The sequence below is a fragment of the Dendropsophus ebraccatus genome, chromosome 6 (genome assembly GCF_027789765.1).
Source record: "Dendropsophus ebraccatus isolate aDenEbr1 chromosome 6, aDenEbr1.pat, whole genome shotgun sequence".
NCBI classification, from domain to species: Eukaryota; Metazoa; Chordata; class Amphibia; order Anura; family Hylidae; genus Dendropsophus; species Dendropsophus ebraccatus.
This window is the reverse complement of record NC_091459.1, coordinates 121906494-121934436: the sequence shown is the minus strand read 5'-3', so window position 1 is coordinate 121934436 and position 27943 is coordinate 121906494. Positions and strand designations below refer to the sequence as shown.

General features: G+C 42.0%; 1 protein-coding gene across 5 annotated transcripts in view; it reads right to left on the bottom strand.

The window, feature by feature from the left end:
- MSRA (methionine sulfoxide reductase A) overlaps nucleotides 1–27943 on the bottom strand; it is a 244834-nt gene that overhangs the window by 106294 nt on the left and 110597 nt on the right. For all 5 annotated transcript variants that reach the window (XR_011363697.1, XM_069975808.1, XM_069975807.1 and 2 more), the window contains 2 exons: nucleotides 14558–14626; nucleotides 896–1015 (listed from right to left, as the gene is read on the bottom strand). Coding sequence is in view for 4 of the 5 variants with exons in the window: in XM_069975808.1 (XP_069831909.1) it covers nucleotides 896–1015; nucleotides 14558–14626 (189 nt within the window). In the remaining variant the exon portion in view is untranslated. The remainder of the gene's footprint in view (nucleotides 1–895; nucleotides 1016–14557; nucleotides 14627–27943) is intronic.

Sequence of the window (27943 nt, the reverse complement as noted above, 5' to 3'; positions counted from 1 at the left end):
AAGTTGGGGGATCATGGGGAAAACAATTCCATTCTAATCCTCCAGTACACCACAGACTGTGTTATCCAAAACTGGAGTTTGGATTCCTTCTACATTGGCCAGTAATCAGGCCAATCAATTTTCATTCCTGATGATTGCTCTATGTAAGCATCTAAGTAAGTGTAACATAAAAGTAAACAAGTTTCCTATACTGATAACCATAGCCAGGCCAATCAATAAAGGACCTGAACTTCTTGGTGTATACGACAGTCTACTTATATCCTCCAGTAAACTTAAGTGGGTTGGAATTAAGCCAAGAACATCAGCACTCCTATAATGATCAATGAACGTGGTCTTTGAAACACCAAACAGGGGATATGGTGATGACTAAAAAAAAGTCCAAATAATACAAAATGAAATTATTACAAAGGCTCATTGTATCTGTATGATATTGTAAACATACAATCCTTTGTTGCCTGTGAGCGACTTTCTTTTTGAATATGTAATGAATTTTCAATATGTATGTTCAAATATTACATAAGCCACTAATAAAATATTGTTTAAAAAAAAAAAAAAAAATACAAAAGGAAAAAACTAGCCAACCTCATAGATACAATGAAGATGTACATTAATGAAAGATGGCACCTCACTCTCTAAAACCAAAATTCCAGGGGAAAAAAGGATTTATTTTTTTTTCAGAATAGAAAAACAAAAATCACATTGCCGGGGCTACTTTCTTTCTGACAACCTTTTATCAAAGATCAGATGTGTATAGCTCTACTAAATTAATAAGGTGGTGTAGTTGTCACCCTCAACAACTAGAGACAGCAAGACAATGGTTCAAATGGTACAATGCCTCTTCTATTAACACAATGTTTCCTCAAGACGTGAATGGCTACCAATCCGTTACACCTACCTGTACAGACTTCTTGATAAGTGGGGTTGGGGGTAAAACCTCCAGCAAAACCGACCTGAGTAGAATAGACTCCTTTCTGTCTCCAGAATTTTCTTTCTGCTCCCCAGAAACAGCCCATGCCTGGAAAAACAAAAGAGTCTCAGATAACTGAAGGAACATGGAAGACGGGAAACATTACGAGACTCCACAATGGTTATTGGCTGTAAAGTCAAGATGTGCAGGTTTGATAGGCCGATGGCTGAAAGAGTTTGAGAAGTGACAACCAGCTGGGTAAGACAGAAATATAGTCAGATCAGCCCTGTTTTCTATTCAGAGAGATGATGGGAAGCACACTTGGTGTGCAAAGTATGTATATGCAAATCTTGTATAAATGTACAGACATGAGGGGTATTTATTAATATTATAATATTAAAATTTTTTGACGAATTAGTGCAAAAATTTGCATACTTTCCAGAGCTTTGCATGAAAAAAAAAAAGTAATTTTTACACCAATTTTTACCATTTCTGGTAAATGTATTAATAAATTCAGGCTGGTTTGCAATTTTTTTTATAATAATGAATTACTTTTTCTTGCAAAAACAGTGCCAGTCCTGTTCTTAGGTTGTGTGTGATATTACAATTCAGTTCCATTCCAAACTGAGGACAGGAGAGGTGCTGCTTTTGAGAGGAAAGTGGCCCCGTTTTTGTAAGCATGGATAATCTTTTTAAACTCAGTGAAAAACAGCAGAAAATTCCCATTCTGTTAAGTTTTACAGATATAAAATGAAGTGCGTGGTCCATTACCTTTTTACCCATTAACGCACAAGAAAATTTTTCTTTTAGATTCCAAAAAATGAATTTGGATCATTTTAATCTCAAAAGATGGCTGGTTTACAAATTATAAATAGCATTTGCCATAGCAATAAGAAAAAAAAAAAGTGCTAAAAACAGAAAAATGCAAACAACAGCTCATAAACGACCAAATGGCAGAAAAAGGGGCTGACATTTTTAGCGTTTTTTCCAAGGCTAAAAATACGGACCATAAAAGTAAGTGTGCACATAGCCTCAAGCCAACTGATCACCATAGGTCTTGCCTCGGCTGGCCATACTTTCCCCTACACTCGCCGCCACACGGTAAATGTTGTATCACACGGCAGAAACATACATAACACATACATAGAGAGAATAAGACACACTTTGCTAGTGACTTTCTGCTCTGGCTCATCCATGAAATCCCAAAATTACAATCTCTTTAAAAAAATTAGACCAGTTCTTTCCAGTCCACAATTTTACCTTCTGACCTTTCACCTAACCTGCCTAAAGTCATTGTTACGTACACAGAACATTAAAGGGAAACTATAGGCAGGTAAGAAGTATTCAACCTGCTATTGTGCCTCTATAGTGTGTGGGGCTGAAAATAAAGATAGGTTTCTTACCTTGATCCTCAGCGCTGTTTTCGAGAACTTAGTAGTTAAATCCATATGCTAATCAGGTGATTTGGTGCACTGGGGGCGGGACTACCACCTCAGTGCACCAATCCAGCCCCGTCCTTCTAATGAATATAAGGGCAGGGCTCTGCAGTGTTGTCAATCCTGCACTCACCACAAAGCTTTGGATGAATATTCATTAGCAAGGGCCACTTGGCTGGAGCGGATTGGTGCTTTGAGTGTGGTAATCCGACCCCCAGTGCACCAAACTGCTTCAGTAGCATATGGATTACACGACAAACTACAGTGGTGCCTTGGATTACGAGCATAATTCGTACTGGGACCATGCTTGTAATCCAAATCCACTCTTAAAGCAAAGCAAAACTTTCCCATAACAAATAATTGAAATGCAGACAATTGGTTTCACACCCCAAAAATAATCATGTAAAACTAATGAAACATTCAGAAACAGCAGAATATGTGATATTATAGGTTACTGTACAGTAATGGAGAGGATGGGAAACACAAGGGCGGACAGAGACTGCAGGGAGCATGAAGGAATGAGCAGGACATATGTGGGCACATACATGCAGCACTCTCTGTACAGGGAGAGGGGTTACAGCTATGGAGAGATTACCTCCACAGTCCTGTCCCCTGATGCAAGCCCCAGCCTGAAGTGAATCTGCTATGATTTGGAAGATGAGGGAGACTTCCTGGGTCACAGTACAGTGCTGTAGACCCCGCTATGCAGACTATCCCCTCCCCCACTCACCCTCCCAACCAGTACAGGGAGCTCTTAAACCGAGTCACAATTTAGAAAAACTGTAAGCTTTTCTTGCAAAATGCTCTAAATCCAAGTTACTCTTAAACAAAGGCACCACTGTACATGGAAACGGCACAGAGGATGAAGCTACGGAACTTTCCTTTATCCTGAGCGCCCCATGAGCTACTTCTAACCTGTCGACAATTTTCCTTTAATTTAATGAATTGAAAGTTATTCATAAGACACTTACATTAACCTAGGCCGGCCTACTTGCTTTGATAAGTTATTACAATACTTAGTGTTTCAGATGCTGAACACATAAAAAAGAACAACAACAAAAAAATCCTACTTTATCATAAAGTAGCAAAAAACACACCCACGGAGTAGAGAACAAAAGTGCAGGGGGAACAAAGGGCAGCCACTTAAGAGCATTAATGCTACCGGAACAATGCAGAAAACGAGTCTGATCGGCTTCGCTCAGGAACACGTCGCACTGTACTGTCTGGAACATTCACAATATACAACTAGTGCATAAGAAAAAAAAAACCCTCAAAAAACAATATAGAAAAAAAGCATAAAAGTAACAATGACGATGAAGAAACAGGTCAGATATAACTGATGCAAAAGATAAAATTATGAAAAAAATTTGAAAATATAATGTCATTATAGGCATAAAGAATAAAATACATAGATACAATATAAAGTACAATAAAATATAATATTGAAGGGCAGTGGCTGAAAGGCATTAATGCTTGCAGTACAATGCAGAAAACGAGTCTGATCAGCTCCCTTTAGGAACATGTCGTACTGTACTGTCTGGATCATTCACACTAATGTATGAGAAAAAAAAGTAAAAAATAAAAAACACAAAAGTTAAGCAAAAGATTAAATAATGAAATCAACCAATAACATACATTAAATAAATACAATATAAAGTATTATGAAATACAGTGATGCCTTGGATTACGAGCATAATTCGACTGTGCTTGTAATCCAAATCCAATCTTAAACCAAAGCAAATTTTCCCATAAGTATTCATAGAAATGCAGACAATTGGTTCCACACCCCAAAAATAATGATTTATTATTCTGAATAACATGTAAAACAAATGAAACAAACATTCAGAAACAGCAGAATATGTGATATTATCCGTTACTGTACAGTAATGGAGAGGATGGGAAACATAAGGGCTGATAGAGACTGCAGGGAGCATGAAGGAATGAGCGGGGAATATGTGGGCAGAGTATAGCAGCGCTCTCTGTCTGGGGAGACAGGGGTTACAGCTATGTATAGATCACCTCCACAGTCCTGTCCTCTGATGTGAGCCCCAGCCTGAAGTGGATCTGCTATGATTTGAAAGGTGAGGGAGACTTCCTGGGTCACGGTACAGGGCTGTAGACCACACTATGTAGGCCATGCCCCTAGTACAGGGAGCTCTTAAATCAAAGCAATGCTCTTGATTTAAGTCACAATTTTGAAAAACTGTGAGCTCTTAAACCAAAACGCTCTTAAACCAAGGTACCACTGTATATATAATATAAATGGTCACTATCATCCTCTCTTACTGCAGTGTGCCGATACGAGTATCCCAGTTATATTATATAGAAAGTTGTTATGTGGTTGGGGAAAACTTGCTTTGCACTTCAAGATGTGCTTAGGTATCATATATTCACTGTATGTGCTGCTATTTTACTTGTCACACTGGTAAACACTGCTTAACAGCATACACTAAGGTATATTGTGCATGGGTTAACTTTATTACTTTGTCTTTACCATGCCCAGTGATCACATGTATGAAAGTAAGATGGTTTGGTCACATGATGTCTCTCAACCAATGTCTCCAGTTTGGGTGGGGATTTGCAACACGGTTCCACTGAAGTGAATGGAGCTTAATTGAAAACGACGCCTGAACTGGAAACTAGAGCGGTGCCTTCTCTGGAAGAAAGTGGCCATGTTTTTCTAATGCTAGATAACCCCTTTAACCCTTTGATGACCACGCCAATTTTTGTTTTTGCACTTTCATTTTTTCTTTCTGTTTGAGGCTATGTTCACACTACGTAAAAGTACGTCCGTTGTTGCCATCGGCGCAACATAACCTTATCTGATATGGGATCCCGGCTAGAGCGTATACACATTGTATACGCTCCAGCCGGGATCCCATACGGGGCCGCAAATAACTGACATGTCAGTTTTCTGCGGCCGAAATTCAGTGAATTCTGGCCGCAGAAAGACCTGTCAGTGAAGCGAGCGGCTCCGGCTGCTTGGTTCACTGTGTGCTATGGGAAGCTCTGATGCGGGCGCGCGCTGATGCGCCCGCATCAGAGCTCTGCGGCCGGACGGATCATCCAGCTGGTACTTAAGTCTGATAAGTTGTGTGAACATAGCCTAAAAGGGTATAGTGCTTGCATTTTTCACCTACAGATCCATATGAGCGCTAATTTTTTGGGACACCAGTTGTACTTTGCAATGACAGATTTAATTTTTCCATAAAATATGCTGCAAAACAGGGAAAAAAATATTTGTGTGGTGAAATATTAAAAATCACCATTTTTTTATTTTATTTCGGGGGTTGTTCACTTTTATGCCTTTGGCCCTATGGTAAAAGTGACATATTATATGTTGCTCAAGTCATTACGATTACAACGATATGCAACTTTCATTTTATTTGACGGCTTTTAAAAAATTAAGACTAGTGATGAGCGAGCATGCTCGTCCGAGCTTGGTACTCGTTCGAGCATTAGGGTACTCGATGGTACTCGTTACTCGGACGAGCATCTCGCAAAGATTAGGGTTTGAGTTCTATAAAACAGCTAAACAATTGTTTGTTTAGCTGTTTTAATAAAGTTAAAGCTCCCTGGGAAGCAGGAAATCAGTAATTCAGGGATTGGCCTTACGGGGGTTAGCCATCCTCTGCAATAATGCCGATCCCTGAATTGTTTAATATAATTAATTAATAAAACACATTTTCGTTGTAATAAAGTAACTTTCGTTGTTCAATAATTTAATTAAAACGAATCCATACTTGTGCAATTAAATATACTGTTAAAATAAATATATATATATATTTATTTATTTACAGTATATTTAATTGCAAAAGTATGGATTCTTTTTAATTAAATTATTGAACAACGAAATTATTACAACGAAAATGTATTTTATTAATTAAATATTAACTATTACAGGAAACTCTATTAAAGCCGTTAATTCATATCGCCGGCAATAGAGCTCACTGTAATAATTAATACTTTACTTTAATTAAAACATCAAATGTTTCTTCTAATTATGCTATCACAATAGCATTATTAGAAGAAACATTTTGCTTTATATGTGCGCTCAGCTGATTGGCTGATCGGCTGAGCGCACATATAATGAGCCGGTCCGCAGCACAGTGACTTCATTGTGCTGCGGACCAGCGAAGAGAGTAGATAGAAGATAGAAGATCAAGACATCGGAGAGTGAGTAGAAAGCTCTCCCCACCCCCTCCCCTGCACTGCACCCCTCCCAGCAAGGAAGGGGGGGGTCACTTAACCCCTTCCTTGCTGGTATGGGTGCGGTCTGACATCAGTCTGGCCCCCAAGGGATTAGGTGGGGACCCTTACTTCACCCCCTGGGGGCCAGATTGTTCAGTATGGCACCCAAAGGGTTAAAGGGGTGCTCCAGCGAAAAGCTTTTTCCCAGTAATTGAAACACATTACAAAGTTATATAACTTTGTAATATGCTTCAATCACCTATCTGCCCCCCTTCCCTATCTTTTCCCCCCTCAATCCCCCACCAGGAAGTGAAGTAAACTCATTCTTACCTAATGACTGTTGACCCCAGGCTTTTCTGTGGCAGCCATTTTGTGACAATGACATTGTCAAGAGAGAGCTGGGTCTAAGCCCTGTTAGGCCAGCCTACCTTTGTCAGAGTATACAGGTTGCTCAGCTCTGAATGGCTAAACAAGATGTAAGCCATCTAACAGTTTTACAGAGTAAGTTAGACATCCCAGGAGACAAAGTGCATCATGGGAAAGCCCAAACCAGGAAGTAAAGAAAAAATGAAGCCACCAACTGGAGCTTCAGGGACCAGCGGAAAATTCAAACAGAGACAGACTCAGAAGGGATGGTAAATGTAAAAACTGTGTTTGACTAATTTTTTTTTTTTTATCAGCGTCGGACTACCCCTTTAAGGGGGATGCAATGCATCCTCCCTTAACCCCTTTGGTGCCAGACTGTAAGCAGCGATCTGTAAAGATGCTGCATACTGTAAGGTGCACAACACCGCTCACAATGATGGGTGTTGCGCTCCTGTTTGTGTTTTTTGTGTGTTTCTCCCTTTTTGTTTTTCAGATATCGGTATCCTGTGGATTACGTCGGATTCGCTGGACTACGTCGATGACCAGCGTTTTTTTGGATTTTATTTTAAATAAAATGATCAATGAGGGGTGTGGGGGTATTTTTATTTGAAAAAAAAATAAAAAATTCACTTGTGTCTTGTCTTTATTTCTTTACTATATAGACTTAGGGTGCGTTTACACAGATAGATTTATCTGACAGATTTTGGAAGCCAAAGCCAGGAATGGATTTGAAAAGAGGATAGATCCCAGTCTTTCGTTTATGACCTGATCCCTGTTTATAGTCTGTTCCTGGCTTTAGCTTCAAAGATCTGTCAGATAAATCTCTCTGTGTAAACGCACCATTAATAGTGGAAGCTGTCTAATAGACGAAATCCATTACTAAGTCAGGGCCTAGTGTTAGCCGGTATAAAATGGCTAACACTAACCCCCCCATTATTACCCCAGTACCCAATGCCACCAGGGGTACTGGGAAGAGCCGGGTGCCAGTGGTCCTGGAGCGTCAAAATTGGCGCTCCTGGACTGGGGCGGCAGCAGGCTGGTAATATTTAGGCTGGGGAGGGCCTAAACCAATGTCTCTTCCCACCCTGATGTTACTAGGCTGCTGCTGCTTGGTTTTTAACCAGTCTGGTTATGAAAATAGGGGGAACCCTATGCGTTTTTTGTTTTTTTTAAATAAATAATAAAAAAAAACACATAGGATTAATTCATATTGCCGGCAATAGAGCTCACTGTAATAATTAATACTTTACTTTAATTAAAACATCAAATGTTTCTTCTAATTATGCTATCACAATAGCATTATTAGAAGAAACATTTTGCTTTATCACCATTTGGGTGATTTAAACATTTTCAGGGGAGGGGATTTTTTTTATTATTGAAATTTTTTTTTAGGTGGGGACTTCTAATTCATCTACACTGATCTCTCACAGAGATCTATGCAGTACATATGTGATGCACTGCTCTGGACTTCTGGATCCCAGAGTAAGGGATTGCCAATCCGGTATCAGTGCCATTGCACTGATCACCACTCCGCGATCACATTGGGAGGGGGGGGGGGGGGCATTCCACCACTAGACCACCATGGATGGGGGAAAAGAGCCGTTTAAATGCAGCTGTCAGGTTTTACATAAACCTGAACATAAGTACAGGTACACCATGGGTTGTCAAGGGGTTATCCAGGATTAGTAAAAAAACACTGTAACTTTCTTGTAAAAACAGCACCACCCCTGTCCCCAGGTTGGGTGTGGTATTGTAATTAAACTCTATTCACTTTAATAAAAAGGGCTGCAAGACCCACACCCAAACTAAGAGCAAGAGTGGTCCTGTTTCTAGAAGAAGGTGTCCATTTTTTTCTAAGCCAAGATAACCTAGAAAGGGCTAAACCTAAAACCAGACTGAGTCTGGCATTTGGTCAGTCCACACGTCTGCTAGCTGAGCTCCTACAAGTCAGACTATTTGGTCAGCTATTAAGCTACACTTTTCCCAGTATCCTAACAGCATATACAGGAGGGGACAAGCAAATCGGGAAATAGTTTCAGCACAAGTTTCCCTTTGTGAGAAGATACATGTTCCCTCTTCAACACCTTAAACCAGCTACAAGCTCCTCCTGCTGTAAGAATATTTACTCTTGGCCACAGCATTTCATTTTTGAAGATGCTAAGAAAAAAAGAGCTACACTGGTACTATTGCCAGTGTGATGGACAAGTGATATCAGGAATGGCAACCTACTTGAGGTTTCTGCACCGGAAACCTAGTGAAGTTTGACGAGCTAAGGAACAATAACAACATGAAAAAAAGTACAGAAAAAAAATCAGAAATTATCAATGTGATGTATCTACTGGGGGAAAAAATGGATTGTTGGTGTTCTCTGACTGTCCAGCAGTGTGGGATGGAGGGAGGTTTTCATTAAATTTATTAAAGGAGAAGTAGAGCGTCTGACAGGAGCAGGGGGCGGGGGAATAGGCAATCATTACTTACCTCTCCTCGTATCCGCGAAGCGCCGCAATACAGCTACAGGACCCTTGCCAGAAGACAATTTTCCCACGATTTCTGATGATGTAATGACTCTGGGAAAATGCCTGTACAGGCTAATGGATTGCCCGCTCAGCCAATTAGTGACTGCAGTGTTGTCCCAACCCAGTCACTGGCTGGCTGAGCGGGTAGTCCATCAGCTGGGTCATGACATTTGAGAAGCAAGAGATCTCGTAATCCAGTGGGGGTTCCAGAGCTTCAATCTGGCACTGGAGAGGCACGGGGAGAGGTGAGTAATGATTGTTTATGATGTTCCCCCCCGCCAATTCAATTTTTTAACTTTCCGAACTTCTACTTTAATTTCTATGGACTGGTGTTGGTTGGAGAGGGGTTAAAACCAATGAACAAGGCTGATATGGAGGCAAACTTTGTTGCTAGAAACATCATTTATATTTGTTCCATAATGTCTGACATTCACAGTAATTACAATTATGGTAAATAAACTAAAAATCATACAAAAGAAAAAAAGTATAATGCAATAAAAATAAAAAAACTGTATAAAATGTGTGATTGCGCACAACATGGCGGCTGTTTTGTTCCTGACAATCAGCACCATGGTAACCATGTATACCCCGGTTGGCTTAGGCCTTGAATGGAGTTTATGCCAATGTTTTAGTTTTTTTTTCTTTTTGCTATGGATGACACGACATGATGAATACATATTATTCACTGTATGACTGCACATTCCGAACACACGTGTTGGGTGAAATGAAGCGGTGCTAGAGCAGCTACACTGCCAAGGACAACATGGAGGCGTGTGAAGGAACAGAACGGCTTCAGAAAAAAGAAGTTAACCTGGTTAGCAAGTAAGATATGTTCCTTGGCTTATGTCAAAAGAACAAAATAATTTTTTGCCGCTAAGCTGTCTTTTAGAAAGTCCAGTTAATAAAAAGAAAATATTAAACCCATTAAAACGTCAACAGATTTATTTAGATTACAAAGGAGCCTTAGATAGATAGTCATACGCAAACCTGTACGTTCTTAAAGGGGTTGGCCTACAAACAATATCACTTATCAACATAATAGGTACAAAATGTTCAATGTCTGAGGCTCAGACCCTTACTGATGATGAGAAGGGGGAAAAAGGGGGTGTCAAGATCTTTCATCGAATGAAGAATGATGTACTCAATGTGTAGTTTGTTTGCTAAAATGCAGCTCTACTGAGATGAGACTCGCGATCAGTGGAGATTCTAGCAGTCAGACCTTCAGAAATTACACATTAATCACATAATGCTTTCATTGATGACTTCGATCAAAAACTCCAAATATTGTTCCTCATCCCCAAATTTGTAGTCTTCCATTGTTTCTTTTTGTGCACAAACAACTGAAGATCTACATCTTGGACTCCTCAGTCCACAAAGGCTTCCTCTATATGGGTGGGTTCACACTACAGAATTCTCGTGGATAAACTCTGCGAAATTCCGTCAGTTGTCCGCGCGCACGGCCGCGCGCCTTTCCGCCGGCTCCATAGACACCATTCTATGGGCCGGCGTATTCCGCTATCCATCGAAAGAAGTGACATGTCACTTCTTTCGGCGGATAGCGGAATACGCCGGCCTATAGAATGGTGTCTATGGAGCCGGCGGAAAGGCGTGCGGACATACTGTGGAATTCCGCGGACATTATCCGCGAGAATTCATCAGTATGAACCCAACCTATCTCAGGTGTCTAGTTTAAGAGTCCATGGTGTGGGGAAGAGGTCTTTGTTTAAGACCGGTGTGTATGGATATACCAATCTTGGTAAATTCCCCCAAAATGTTGAATTTTAGGCCAATCTATTGTTACAGCTTTTTGAATCTGCTATTAAGAAGGGCTGTTTACGGGGGTAGCCTAGTAACTGACATGACGAAGATAGGAAGGGACTCCACAAACCTAAACTAATTTAAACATATCTCATTACTAAGTCCCCCAAAAAATCTGGTCAAAACTTGTAAGGCCAACTGAATGGGAGCACCTTCGGGAGAGGGTCAGAAAATATTTTTTATTTAGTGCTAAACAGCTGTTGTAAATATAACCAGGGTGCTGTTCACTGGCACCGGATAGCTCCAAATGCAATCTAGTAAATGTCCTGGAGGCCGATGTTCCATCACTTCCCTATTATCATCACATCCCAACCCCTCTCATTGTCACTAACAGATCTGCAATTGCTTACACCTTGGAGTTCAGGAGATGCTAGGAAAGTGGTGGCACTTTTTTAACCCACTATTGACCCCAAATTTATTTTAAGGGTTGAATTGCTAAATACGGACTCTGTGGCTAGAGTCTGAACTAAATGTACTAAAGTTTTAGCTGTTATCCCACTAAAGAGAGGCACAAAACATGGTTGTCCAATCTTCCATCTATCTATCTTGGCTACAGAGACATGTCTATGTATGTCTTTTTTTTGTTTGTTTGTTTTGTATCAACTGTTTTTTTTTTTTTTAACTTTTAACAAACAAGAAGGGAGCATATACTTTCCCTTTCCACTAGAGCTGTATCTAACTTAAAGGAGATGTCCCGTTCTCTGCTGCAGGACATAGTCTTCTGCAGGAAATCGGGTAAGTCATGTACCCGGCTCCTGCAGTAGCGACTTCACTGCGCTGCTGAGTGATTGCCTGCTCAGCCAGTCACTGATTGGCTCAGCGGGCAATCACTCAGCCGGGGTCATGACGTTGCAGCTAGCAGAGCAGCAGGACCCCTGGCGGCAGGGAATGGAACCCGGCGGCTGTGCTACGAGGAACGGGTGAGTTAACTTTAATTATTTTCACAACCAATCCGCCTTCCTGCAGATTTCATAGTTGGTGGGACTCCTTTAATTCGCTGCTCACCCTTTAATCATTGAAAGAATGTTACATTGTCAGCAACAGAAAACAATTTTGAAGTACAGTATGGGGTCAGGGATGCAATCTTAATGCCATGTGATATGTGACTAGAGTATACATCTTGAGCGGCTTTTGGAGGGATGGGAGGTTATATTAATATGGACAGTGGATGTGTGGGGGTATAAATGGAAAGTGTACGGGATGCCAATGGTTTTCACTTATAACAAATTACTTGGCATTGAGCACTATGTATGAGATTAGTCTGTTCTTCACAATGTTTATCCTTTTTTAAGGTAAAACCTCAAAAATTAGAAAAGGAATATATGATACAAAATTTTGAAAAGTTTTTTCATCACTTCCAAGTTATATTCTATAAAGACTGAGTGTCCATTAACATGACTACCATAATCGGCCTGCTGGTATACAGATGGATTCTGCAGATTAAAGGGGAACTATCAGCAGGTTAGATGAATCTAACCTGCTGATATGTCCCTACTGCACAGGAGGCTCTGAGGACAAAGCTATGTGTCTTACCTTCCTCCTCTGTGCCATTCTAGTGCAGTTAATCTTTTGCTCCATGGTCTGGTGAGACCATTAGGAGAACTGAGGCACCCGTTAGGAGCACTGCCCGCCCCCATAGTGCTGATCTGGCCCGCCCCATTAATTATCATTAGAAAGGGTTGGGCTGGTCGGGGGCAGATTGGGGCTATGGGGTCTCACTGGACTGTGGTGCAAAAGACTAACTGCACCGGAACAGCACCAAGGAGGAAGGTAAGACACATAATTTCCTCCTCAGCGTCTCCTGTGCAGTAGAGAAATACCACCAGGTTAGATTCATCTAACCCGCTGATAGTTGCCCATTAAGATGTCACTGCTACCTTACTGCACATTTGGATTTATTTTTGGCAGAAGGAACACTCAAATAACTCGAAAGACTAACAAGACTCGAGAAACTTCTCTATAATGCTATTTTATCAACCGAGCTCCACTTGTCCATTTCCCTGAATTGACCCAATTGTACCTGGTTATAAAAGAGTTATTTGCGCCCGAGTGACTTATTGCAGTGGCGATGGGCCGGCTTGCTGCCTGGAGTCCATAGTTACATTCAAATGTTTTCCCAAAGTGATAAATTAGAGCATTATCACAGTGTGACCGCGCTCCCGGTGTAATTACACAAACTTCATTACGTTAAATTAAACAAGTCCTCCATCCAACTCAATTTGGGGGGCCGACTGACATTATTAGTCTGACGCAGCCGTCCGTCCTAATTTCGATTTCATTTGTTCACAACAGTGGGGTGCGCTCAGTCGGCTTTTAAACAACTCAATTCTATATTTTCATGAAAGAAAAAGAGTAATTAATCGGGGCTGATCGCTCAAATTGCATATTTGCTATTAATTTATCAACGAATGGTTCTTTATACTTTGTAAACAAGACGCAACAAGTTAACTACCTGGCAATGTGGACCTGCTTGACCTTAAAAGGGTTGGCCACATTATAGTATAATAGTTCTATGTACAGTATTAGTAAGTGTACTCCTTATACTTACTGACAGCCGTTTTCTGTGTACCTCGTAGAGCTAAAATCAGACTCCCCTCCTTCAGGCTGTGCTGCCCTGCTCTGTGGTGAGTCTGTCCATAAGATGGCCGACATGGAGGAGCATGTCAACATGCCCCGCCCCAAGTGTCCTCCATAGGTATGTACAAGCTTAGTGGTGGACACTGGGGGGGTGGGGCATGGTAACATGCTCCTCCATTTTGGCCATCTTATGGAAAGACACCACAGAGCAGGGCAGCACAGCCTGAATAGGGGACAAGTTAATTTTCCCTGGACAACTCTTTATGGAAGGAAACTATGATTTAAAAAATTCCATGAATTCAATGTCTTATTAAGATTTATTGATGCCCCTTTCTATCCACCAGAGTGAAGAATAGCTACAAAGAACATTTCTTACTTTGAAGGATCTAGCTCAGTCCTACATTATATGGACAGCCTATTTATTTCATCTTGCAGAACTTTATTTCACCTGTGGTTTTGCTGCAGGGAAAGCGAATACTTGTTTCCTCGCAGATCACAGACAATCAGATCAGATAACAGGATATCGCTAAGAGTCCCGGCAGCAAAACGCCCATATATTATCTTATCATTGGAGGAGTCTAATACCAAAAAGGATTTGCCCTGAAGTGCACAACTCAACAATTGTTGCCTCGATAAACTAACACACCAAGGTCCAGTAACTGGTTACTTCTACACTCTTTGACAATAATAAGGAGTTTTTTACTTCGGATACAGCCAAAAAAAAAAAAAGATTTTCAACTACTTACCAAATATTGCCATCTGTGTCCCTGCAGGAAATGGTTCCACCATTGAGTTGCCATTAACATGGTGTTTAGCTGAAAAACATAAGAAGAAATTACAGGTTACGTATGGTTGTAGGAAAAAAAATTCCCAGATTTTTTTTTTCCAGATCAGATGTTGGAAGATGTTGAATCTACAACTTTAGCCATCAAAAGGACTTTAGTCATCTGCTGGACCCCAATATAAATCAGTGAGGTCTGAAAGGATTCATTTGCATACCTTCGAAAAATAATTACAAATACAGTATTCTCCTGCGTATAAGACTACTTTTTAACCCATGAAAATCTTCTCTAAAGTCAGGAGACGTCTTACATGCCGGCTTTCATCTTATATGGCGAAAAACTTTAGAACTGGACTGGAAAATCTACAGTCTCTGCATTCTGTGGAGGGGGCTCAAAAACGGCCACATCTGTTTTTGACCATATGAAGGGCAGAGCAAGCTGCAGGTGTCTAGGGTATGGAAAAAAGAGATACGGTAGAGCGGCACTGTGCCTAGAAAAACACATCTCTTTCACCCATCTGGCCCATCCTTGTATTCTACCGGTATTACTGTATCTCCTTCTCTGCCTCTCATATCTCGCTGCTCTCTGATGTTTTTTATTCATTTTTATTTGGTGTGCGTTCTTGGTCTGAGGTGCTGACAGTGTGAGGAAGGTCTGTGTGTTGTAGTGGCATCTCATACCTCTGTTTTTCCGATCGGTCCTGTACTTTCTGTAATTCATCTTCACAACTGTCAAAGAGGGGGAGTGGTGATGGCTTCATGCCGCACTTCGGCCCGCCTTACCACTCTTCCTCCCAGCTTGTATTGAATATTCATGGAGCCGGTCCCCCGGCCTCCTGGTGACATCATCAGTATCTTCCTTGTTCTGTGAAAAGCGCACACGCTGCCGCGGTGATTCGCGCATGCGCCGTATCTCGCTGGAGCCTATGCCCTTAATAGCTTTGCTCAGTGCCGGTCCGACGCACTGCGGCGCATGGGCGAATCGCAGCTGGAGCGTGCGCGCACTTCACAGAACAAGGAAGATACTGATGATGACGCCAGGAGGCTGGGGGATTCAATACAAGCTGGGAGAGGGAGTGGTGAGGCGGCACGAAGTGCGGCACGAAGCCATCACCACTCCCCCTCTTTGACAGTTATGAAGATGAATTACAGAAAGTACAGGACCGATCGGAAAAACAGAGGTATGAGACGCCACTACAACACACAGACCTTCCTCACACTGTCAGCACCTCAGACCAAGAAAAGGTGCTGACAGATTCCCTTTAGCAAGAGGTGATTTTTGGCTTTACAGGCAGAAATCACCCGGTGTAATATGGCCAGTGACTAGTCATCAACCCAAACTAAGTTTGTAAATGTTCCATGCCAAATGCAAATTACCCTCAACTGGTCATGTGGGCTTTCCTCAGCGGCAAACAAGTCATTGGTGGCACGCTCGAGTTGAATGTAATCCCACCTCTCTGGAAGAATGTGTGTTTAGGGGCGGCCCCTCCGTGACATGCAGCAGGCTTTTGCATTGAGAATCACATCCAGAGGGTGCGTCCCTGGGCATGACCCTCCAAGAGAGGTGGAATTACAGCCAACTCGAGCACATCATCGGTAACTAGTTTGGTGATGAGGAATGCCCAAATGACTAGTTGAGGGTAATTTGCATACGGCATCGGACATTTACATACTTCATTTTCAGAGGTTATATGCAAAGCTCATGGATGTCAGTTACAAGCATGGAAACGTTCAGGGGGCTTCATTACCCTGTATGTATAGCTTCTGAGGCATTTTTGATGTGATTGGTTCCCTTTAAGCATCACTGCACATTGATACATAACATGGCATTATATTGTCAATGGATCCCACCAAAAATGATGGTATCAGAGTTCGAATGACCACGTAAACATTAGGGTAGTGTCCACATTTCCCGTCCAAAGGGAGAGCCAAGACCCTTGGTCAGTAGAGCCCTCCCTAAACTTTTAGGTACATGCATTTTATTAATGGTTTATGATTTAGGATGGTCCGAACCTGCCGAGGTTCGGGTTCGTATGAACCCGAATGCTCGGCAGCAGATTCCCGCTGTCTGCCCGCTCCGTGGAGCGGGCGGATACAGCGGGAGGAACGCCTGGAAAACTGGGATACAGCCTATGGCTATGGCAACAGATATCTAATGTGTATAGCTATCTATTACTGGTAGCAGTGGAAGGTTTCTACGGGGAGCAAGTGGCCACCCAGTCAGGGCTGTTTCTTGTAGCACTGGGACCCTGGTTGTCCATCCAACTAGGGGCATCATGTATGTGGACTTTCATGTTCTCCCAGTACTTGTTGGATACTCTGGGTTCTTTAATGTTATTAAGAATCTAAAAAAATACTAACAGGTCAATTGACTTCCCAAGACATTGTCTCCGGAGTGCGTAGGAGATTAAGTAAACCCCAACGGGCACAGGGACTGATGGGATTACAGCGTCTACTGCCGCTATATAAATAAACCATCCTACAAACCTTCACATGTTCTTCAATCCCTTTAGCACAAGCTTTAAGTTTTATTTTGCATCAAGGATTAAGGGCCCATTAAAGCGTCCCTGACTGCAGGATTACAGCTCCGCAGGAGTAACGTTACCACAGAAATGTTAATGTATAATTTAAAACAGATATTTTGCTTTCATCAATAAAACACCCCAGGATCTCCGGGATTTAGAGGAGAATTCAATTAGAAGAGATTGCAGTGACCTTTCGCAGCCTCTCGGTTCTAGAGCGGTAATATTGCTCATAATAATACTGCGTCGGCTCACCGAGGTGTAGGATTCCAGGAGAATTGACTGGATGCACAATAAGTGACCGAGCTGTTAATAGACTCTAGTTTTCACTTTGTAGAGAATGTAAAAGGTGGTTTTACTAATCTACTTAATACTATTACATACTTGTATGGCCAAACGCACACTGCATAGGGTACGATGGTCTGGACAGATGTCAAGAAAGTCTCCCATTAGCCTGTGTTTAGGTTTTTATTATTTTAATGTAAAGTATAATAAGAAATGAGTGTTTATTATGTGACGATCCATATAAAACACATTGTGAGCAATCAAAATAGACAGATACTTTCTGTTTTCCGCAGTTTGCTTAGCAGCTTTGCTGTGTAGATTGGGACGCAGCAGATTCATCTCATCTTTTGAGAGCTAGAAAATGACTGAATGAATGGATGTGGCAATACAGCAACAGAATAGGCTCAGGGGTATACATTTGGAGCATGTCTCAAGTTTTTGCCATAGAGTGGCATGGTTCAGCAATCAGCCACAATGTTAAAGAAAAGTATAGTGTGCGGTATACATCTTGTTTGATAGCCAGTGTATAGAAAGGCAGAATCTGTATTTTTTCTATACAGTTTTAGGCTAGGTTCACACTACGTAAGTTTCCGGCCGTATCGCGCTTCGTGAAAAGCGGCCGGAGATTTACGTAGTTTGCGTACAATGGAAAGTATACGATCTACGGCTGCACAGTTAGTACACACTACGTAAGAACTTACACCCGGATCGTATGCGGCGCCGTAAAAAATGAACCAGACCATTGTTTTGGGACAGAAATGCTGTAACTTAAGCCCCTAGCGCAACATGCGGTCCCGTACGGAGTGGTGATTTCTTCTTTTTTACACTTTGATTTGCCGATCCAAAAGGTTCTGTGGGGTGTCCAGGGCTAGCCAAAGATATCCAAGTAAAATACCGCTGTCAGATCGATACGTACGCCGCTCGGGAAGCGTACGTAGCTTACGGGCGTAAGTTCGTGGACCGTACGTAGCCGTACAAGTCAGTTATTTGCGGGTCTGCGCGGGATCCCGGCCGGAGCGTATACGATGTTTAAACGCTCCGGCCGGGATCCCATAGAAATGTAGGCAATGTTCCACTATATATAAAGCCGATGGCAACAATGGCCGTACTTTTACATAGTGTGAACATAGCCTTAAAAAAAAAGATATACTAAAGACACACTAAGGGAATACACTTCTGACCATTGTTGGGTGATTAGGGGCCTCTTGCTACTTAAGGGGGTTGTCAGGGGAGCAGAAATGGTCTTACTTGTTCTTCTTTCTAATGCTCCACTTATAGGTTTAAAGTATTAAAGTATACCTTTAGAGATGAGAGGGGGCAGGTGCATGCCACATGGATCAAGTGTGGGTTCCATCTGCTTCTCCTGGTTGTGGTCAAGTCTCCATTTCGGCAGCCATTGGTGTGGCGGCACTGTGTCAGCAGGTGTTATGGCCCAGGGCCCAAAAGGGCTGTGTCTGGCAGCATTGGGGGTGCTGGGCAACTGGGCTGCTCCCGTGGCGTAGTTGTTGTGGTGGTTGCAGCACTGGGCTGCACTATTATCAACCCCTTAAGGAAAAAGCCCAAAATGATTTTAAGGACCATGCCGATTTTCACTTTTGCGTTTTTGGTTTCTTCTCTCTGCCTTTAAAGAGCTATACCTCTCTCTTTTTTTATATCTGCAGGGCCATATGAGGACTTGTTTTTTTCAGGAACAGGTGTACATTGTAATGGTGCCTCTCAATCTACAATAAAATTAATGATGAAACCCTCAAATTATGATTTATGGGGTTAAATTGGGAAAAAATACAATTTTGTGTATGTGTAATGCACTTTACAGTAAAACCGACATGATACCATTATTCTATAGGTCAGCCTGAGTACAGCAATATACATGTTTACATAGCTTTTCTAATGTTTTACAGTTTTTTTAACAGTTAAGGCTGGGTTCATACTACGTTTTTGCAATCTGTTATTTGCAAAAAACTGATGAAACATGGATAGAAAAAAACGGATGCAAGTGTGTGCATCCATTTTGATCCATTTTTCCATTCACTTCCATTATACAAAAAAACGGATCAAAACAGATCCTTTTTTTTTTTGACGGACACAAAAATGAGGTCGACAACTTTTTTGTGTCTGTAAAAAAAAACGATCTGTTTTGATCCGTTTTTTTTTTTTTTTTACAATGGAAGTCAATGGAAAAACACCTCAAAACCGATGCACACACTTGCATCCGTTTTTCTAACAGTTTCTTTTTTTTTTTTTTTTTTTTAAACACATTGTAAAAATGTAGTGTGAATCCAGCCTAAGTTTTTTTTTTTTTTTTTTGCAAATAGGTATGATTAAAATGGACCTATTGTGACTCCTATAACGATTTTAGTTTTTCACCTACGGGGCTGTATGGGGCATCATTTTTTTCGCCATGATCTCTAGTTTTTATTAATACCATATCTTTGTAGATCGGACATATTGATCACTTTTTATTAATTTTCTTTTAATATAAAATGTAATAAGAAAAAAACAGCAATCCTGGTGTATTTTTTTGTGCTTTTTGTTCATAGCGTTCATAGATAGATCGGAAGCTACGGTATATAATATGTTTATTTATTTTTATGTTTTATTTATAAAATGGGAATGGGGGGAGATTTAAACATGTATTGGGGGAGGGGCTATGGTGTTTTTTAAACCTTTTTATTTTACACTTTTTAAGTCCCCCCTAGGGGACTTTTACATTGGATTACTAACAATGATCACTGCCTCTGGCAGACTCTATGCACGTGTTATGAAGTGAGCTCACTTCATAGCGCCGCAGACCACTGGCTGTATGTCATGGGTCTTTAAGTTAAAGACTCCAATGATGTACCGGTACGTCATGGGTCCTTAAGGGGTTAAGTTAGGGACCCCACATCAGAAACCTTGATGTGGTGTGTGGGCTTATGCACTTTGATCAAAATGTAACAAACTCCGGATGTTAGTAGTAAATTGTGCTGAAAAGTATTATGGATATGCTGCCATGTTTTTTTTTTCTCTCCATAGAGGGTATAGTGTGGGTAACCATGCCCGCTCACAACATCCATCCAATAGCTGTCCAATGCTGCGGTGACATTGAGTAGCTGTTAGACATCATGGCGGGTGTGGTTTCGTCTGCCTTTGATGCTCGTGACCTGCACATTGTACTGCTTTCAGTTTAAAGATTCCCAGAAGGATCTCTGATAAATGGGGCAAATTGCTTTAATTGCTTTAGATGTAAATGTGAACTTTACTTCTACATTACAGAATGTTTATAAGACAGCGAAAGAGGAGCTGATACCATTTCCAACAGGTCTGCTTTAATAAATACTCGTATATTTCATGAAATATAAATTATAAAGCTACATTGCGCTACCCGTCTGAAAATGCGTCCATGAATTGACAACCAGGTGTTAACATGACACACGTGTCCGTATAGTGTGCCAGTGTCAGCACCGATTGGCCAGTGTCAAAGTGTGCAGGGACATACCCCCAACTGGTAACACCCAACTGTCAAAATATTCATATATTGGTAAGCGGAACAGAACTATGCGATATTATAACAAAAGCTTTTCCAGATTTATTATCTCATATAGATGGACACACGTTATTAAATCTGTCAGATCTGGACACTCCAAAAGAATATGCAAACAAAGTCTCCTGTTAGCTTAGCTCAGTTTTTTTATGTCGAATACGTTTTGCATTCAAAACTGGGACACCCCATTGGGTTGGCCACACACATAATATAGCTGCTGTCCGAAGCTTGTTTGGCCTAAAAGCACTTCGATTCCCTCCTGTTCGGCAGTATTTTTAAATGAAGAAAGGACAGAATGCCGCTGCCTGACTCCTTCTCCTTGAGAACACAAGGATCAAGAGGTTGAAAATTAACACAGCCAATTTTTCTCTCCCTAAATGTCCCACTGGAGGGGAGTTGGGAGGCCACCATACACATAAGACTGTGGGCTGGTCCTGCCAAAATGAACATGTTTGCACTATTTTTTCCTCTCATTTATTTGTAGGTTTAGTAGCTTTGAAAGAATAGGTCTTGGCCACACAAAGGATCTATACACTGTGTTATCCTCACCGATCATCTATGAGACTCGGTGTCTTATACTACTCCTATTCACACTTTGCATCACAATCTAGCTCTGTCATCAGTATGTATTTATCAAGACATCACAACCAGCGTGTCTGGTCAGAGAGGTCTCCCATTCGGGAATGCAAGGTGGTCAATCACGATTTCCAAACATTCTTCTCTCTCGAAAGAATGGTTATAAGCATTTTCTTTCCTGAGCCAGGTTCCCCTGTAATCACACTGTGGAGTGTTATCGTAGTCAATTCCCAGCAGAATGATCAGCCGCTTATTGTTTACATTTACAGGTGGACTCGAAAGCAGCCACCTACCTTCTACTTCATTAGAATGTGTGACACCCTCTGCTCGAAAACCCAACCACACAACCATTTTCACAGCCCATTAAACTGATTTTAATTGATTCTTTGTTCTTACATCTGTAAAACTGTGAAGATGAGAGTCAACGAGACTAGACGGCATCCTTGTGTAGCCGCCCTTGAACACCCAAAGAGGGGGAGAAAAAAACACAGTCGGAAAATTTACTAATAAAACGAATATAAAAGAACAATGGGCGACTTCTACATGAAGGAAGAAGGGTATAAAACATCTTTATACAGAGGACCGGAGACGAAAAGGATAAGGAGGAAATGAAAGATGACGGCCAAAGTCAAGATGTTTAGAAAAAGATTGTAAGGTTATGGCGCTATTATTTCCCCGCTTGTAACCATTTAATTCGGAATAAAGAAGAAAAATTAATAAAGGAAAGTATTCCAAAAATAATTCTCACTTGAAAATGTGCAATACCAGTAATCTCAATGCCACTTAGGAAGAGAGTTATTCAAACATGGCCAGAAGACACGGAGGCCTGCCATCGACGTAAGATCAATTTCATCCAATTATGGATAATCATATCCGATGGGTCAATGATCATGCAACTATCTATAAGCTGATCCTTTACTCTGGATCAGCTGATCTTCACTGCTGAACTCTAAATCCTGCTTGGCTAGACTCTCTTCAACCACTTGCCGACATCTGGATGGTCAAAATTTTACTATGCAAAGTGATGTAGCAATGCTATCTTGGTGGATGGGGAGGGGGCAGCTGTAAATGACAGCTAGGCTCTCCAGAGGAAAGGCATGGACAGTATTACTATCCCTCTTTTTCTGGTCGCTGTACACACATATTGCCCAATGGGCACTGTGTATACAGATTAGCAGGAAACAATACTGTTCCTCCATGTCGGTGATCATGTAATCACCAATTCCAGGTATCAGCAGGAGTCTGACCCAGATGAGCTCTGCAGACAGTGTCAGGGGGCTATATTCCCCCCTCTGAGCAAGTCCAAATAATGGAGAAATCAGCAATAAAATGAACGTATTTCAGTTTGAAAATGCATCAAAGGTCTTTATGACCCTATCGGAAGCAATGTAGATAAATGCTCATGTAGATTCATTCTACAGTATATAACCTGTACAATATTATTCAGCTGTGAGATATAGATGGGGGACTGGCAGCTGAGACCGCGACCGGTGATGGGATAAGGTCAGTGTCAAGCTTTGAATATGTGCTTGGTCGTGACTGTGAATGAATGGGAGCGATGGAAACCCTCCTGCATGTCCTGCCACTATTCCATGAAGTCTGTACTAGTACCGGCGGGGATCCTATCTGACCCTAATGCCTTATTGCTTTTTGTGAAGGGTTAATCAGTTTGCCATTCACAGTTAGTGACCGTCAAGGCTTCAGCACATGGTTGCCCATATGCCACCTCGATTTCCAAAACATCCCGAGCCGCAAAGAGTTAAGCAAGATCATCCATCAGGCGCTCACAATCTTCCCTTATCTGTGTCCTACTTTCATCTGGACCCTTGGAAGCTCAATAAGTAATTACCATTCACTTCTGCCTGTTCCACTCCATTAGGTCCGGCACTGATGACTCAGGAGATGTAAGACTGAGACAAGGACAGAGAAGAGTCCATGTCTCAGAGCTCACAACAAGGAATGGCACAGAAGCTTATCTACCATGAAGGCGTTACTCCCAAACTGCTGACTTGGAACTTTTTCTTACTTTCGTATCTTACGATCACTCGGCTGTTGAGGTTTTTACCAGATGCTCAGGCTGCTGGGAGATGCAGTTTTGGAATTGGTCAGCAAATTGTAACTCGAGATGTTGGGTCTCATTCCATTACTGATGAATAGTTCCTCTCCCGATTCTTAACTCCTGAGCAGCTGAGTGTCACGTCATGAACTATGACCCCGCCATGTTAGTCCTGGTCCTCCCTAAAAGTTGTCACCTTATTATCCTGGTTTCGATGTCTCTAAAATTAATTTGAGACCTTAACCCCTTGGACACTAAACATACAGCCATTTACTGGCAGTCTCCAACAGATTATTTTCTGTATAATTAACTTTTTTTAGAAATTATAGTAGGACTGATAGACTTTTTTAGCAGTGCAGTAAAAAAGTTTGAAATGGTGTCCAGTTCACTGGTTAAAGAAATTGAAAAGGACCCTAATACTACGAAATAGAAAGGGGGCTCCATCCGACAGGCTCCCTTGTGATAAGAACATGGAGTATGTATAGGCTGCAATGGCAACCTTGGACCCATTGAAACAACTTGCTCTGCAATCTTTGTACATAGTGGGACATAGAAAATGCCTGTCAATATAACACTAAGACATGTACAGAGCAAGACAGACATTAATGAGTACATCTGCATTGATCCTGAAAATACGTCCTCTATTAGGGTAGGTTCACAAAACAGAATCCACGCGAAGTTCCTTTGCTTGTACTCGTTCACGGCAGCGTGCATATCCGCCGGCTCCATAGACACCATTCTATGGCCGGGCCGATTCTGCTGTCCGTCGAAAGAATAGACATGTCAGTTCTTTCGACGAAATGCATAATTAGCCCGGCCATAAAATGGTGTCTATGGAACGGGCGGATAGGTGCGCCGCCGTGAACGGGTACGAGCCATGGAATCCAACGTAACTTATTCACGTGGATTCCATAGTGTGAACCTACCCTTATACTCCACAGCTGCACTCACTATTCTGCTGGTGGGGTCACTGTGTACATACATTACATTACTTATCCTGTACTGATCCTGAGTTACATCCTGTATTATACTCCAGAGCTGCACTCACTACTCTGCTGGTGGGGTCACTGTGTACATACATTACTTATCCTGTACTGATCCTGAGTTACATCCTGTATTATACTCCAGAGCTGCACTCACTATTCTGCTGGTGGGGGTCACTGTGTACATACATTACATTACTTATCCTGTACTGATCCTGAGTTACATCCTGTATTATACCCCAGAGCTGCACTCACAATTCTGCTGGTGGGGTCACTGTGTACATACATTCCATGACTTATCCTGCACTGATCATGAGCAATTATTCTAAATGTAGGACGCTTGGCTCTCCAATTACTGAAGGTCCATGGATCTGCAGATTATCACCGCTGCACGTGCCGAGCGCAGACCTGCATTGTTACACAGTGTGCAAACACAATCACCGAACAGACACACAACGTCCTGGAGAGCTGATTGTCTGCTGTGAATCGCTCTCATGTCCTCAATGCCTTCTCATTTTTTGGTACTTCAAAAACATTCAGGAAATCAACATCATTAGACCATCCTGTACAGAACAAGGGCTGTGCCGAAAGCTGAGCCTCTGCTGCCCTCATAAGGCTGAATGTAAGAGAAGCGGAGCAGAATACTGATCTGTAATGATGTAGAAAAATCACTCAACCCACCGGCATGAGGATGAGGTAATGCAGGATAAAGCACAAAAGTAGAGAAAGAGAAATACTAAGAGACATAACTACAGATACACACAGCAATTCCAGCAATCTGTATAGGATAGGAAACTTCACATTTTCAATTCTACATTCATGTACATAGAAGTATTATAGTAGTTATATTCATGTACACAGGGGGCAGTATTATAGTAGTTATATTCTTGTATATAGGAGCAGTATTATAGTAGTTATATTCTTGTATATAGGAGCAGTATTATAGTAGTTATATTCTTGTATATAGGGGCAGTATTATAGTAGTTATATTCTTGTATATAGGAGGCAGTATTATAGTAGTTATATTCTTGTATATAGGAGCAGTATTATAGTAGTTATATTCTTGTATATAGGGAGCAGTATTATAGTAGTTATATTCTTGTATATAGAGAGCAGTATTATAGTATATTCTTGTATATAGGAGCAGTATTATAGTAGTTATATTCCTGTATATAGGAGCAGTATTATAGTAGTTATACACGAACTGGAGAGAATGGAACCGCTGCACATCCCATCTACGGCTGATACTAATGCCGCTAGGCCTATATTAAAAATCAACACCAGAGTGTCTGTATATGAATTGATCAAGCCATATTGCCCCGTGTACCACCGCGCAGGTCCTCTGGTCCACACGGGTCCCTACGCTAACTCCACACCGTGTCGGTCAGCGACCGCCAACCCCGCAAAGCGTGCACATGCAGGGAAGGGAGGCCATGGAATGGCCCTGCAACCCCAATGTCACAGGACCAGACCCAAAAAGCCCCACCAAAACCCAGCCAGCACCACCGGCGGGGAAGGCTGCCCCCAAACGACACAAGTATGGATATGGTATTACACTTACCATTGCTGCTCTCACAGAATGGGGAAGACATAGGGTCCAGACATGTGAGCACAGGCATATCCTGCTAATTTTGGTCATGTGGGTCTTATAAAGGAGTGCTAGCTGTTCAGAGAGGGAGAACTGTAAAACACGAACTGGAGAGAATGGAACCGCATTATAGTAGTTATATTCATGTATATAGGAGCAGTATTATAGTAGTTATATTCTTGTATATAGGAGCAGTATTATAGTAGTTATATTCTTGTATATAGGAGCAGTATTATAGTAGTTATATTCTTGTATATAGGAGAAGTATTATAGTAGTTATATTCTTGTATATAGAGAGCAGTATTATAGTATATTCTTGTATATAGGAGCAGTATTATAGTAGTTAGAGTGGTAAGACCTTGTTCAAACTTGTGTTGCTTGGTGACAGCTTTCTCTGTCAGCAGTGCCTACTGGGTTTGGGGGGGGGCCCTTTGGGGTTTGGTCCTGTGACGGTTTGGTCGCAAGGCCATTCCCTGTTTAAGCTCGCTTTGTGGGGTTAGCACTTGCCGACCGACACAGAGTTGATTTAGTGTAGGGACTCATGTGAACCAGGAGACCGGCACGTGGTATATGGGGCAATATTGTTTGATCAAATTGTATACCAACATCCTGGCGTTGGTTTTTAAATATAGCTGAGAGGCATTAGTGTCAGCCATAGGTGTGAGGTGCAGCTGCTCCTTTCTCTCCATGTCCGTATTATAGTAGTTATGTTCTTGTATATAGCAGCAGTATTATAGTAGTTATACACGACATAGAGAGAGGAGCGGCCCCACATATGGCTGACACTAGTGCCGCTAGGCCTATTTTAAAAACCGTCAGGGTGTCGGTATATAATTTGATCAAACCATAATAGCGCTGTGTACCACGTGCAGGTCCCCTGGTTCACACGGGTCCCTGCGCTAACTCACCACCGTGTCGGTCAGCGACCGCCATCCCCGCAAAGCCTGCACGTGCAGACCCACATGATCCAAATTGGCAGGATATACCTGTGCTCACATGTCAGTACCTCATGTCTTTCCCATTCTGTTTGCAGCAGCATTGGTGAGTGCAATATCACATTCATACTTGTGTTGTTTGGGGGCAGCCTTCCCTGTCGGTGGTGCTGGACGGGTTTTGGGGGGGCACTTTGGGTTTGGTCCTGTGACATTGGGGTTGCGGGGCCATTCCATGACCTCCCTTCCCTGCACGTGCACACTTTGCGGGGGTGGCGGTCGCTGACCGACACGGTGGTAAGTTAGCCTAGGGACCTGTGTGAACCAGGGGGCCTGCACGTGGTACACGGGGCTATTATGGTTTGATAAAATTATATTCCGACACCCTGACGGTTTTTTAAATAGGCCTAGCAGCACTAGTGTCAGCACTAGCCATATGTAGGATGTGCGGCACTCCTCTCTCTCCATGTCGTGTTTTACAGTTCTCTTTCTGAGCAGCTGGCACTCCCCCTTAAGACCCACATAATCCAAATTGGCAGGATATACCTGTGCTCACGTCAGTACCTCATGTCTTTCCCATTCTGATTTCAGCAGCATTGGTGAGTGCAATATCACATTCATACTTATGTTGTTTGGGGGCAGCCTTCCCTGCCGGTGGTGTCGGCCGGGTTTTGGGGGGGCACTTTGGGTTTGGTCCTGTGACATTGGGGTAGGTGCACGGGGCTATTATGGTTTGATCAAATTATATACCGACACCCTGACTGTTTTTAAAATAGGCCTAGCGGCACTAGTGTCAGCCATATGTGGGATGTGCGGCCGCTCCTCTCTCTCCATGTCGTGTATTATAGTAGTTATATTCTTGTATATAGGAGCAGTATTATAGTAG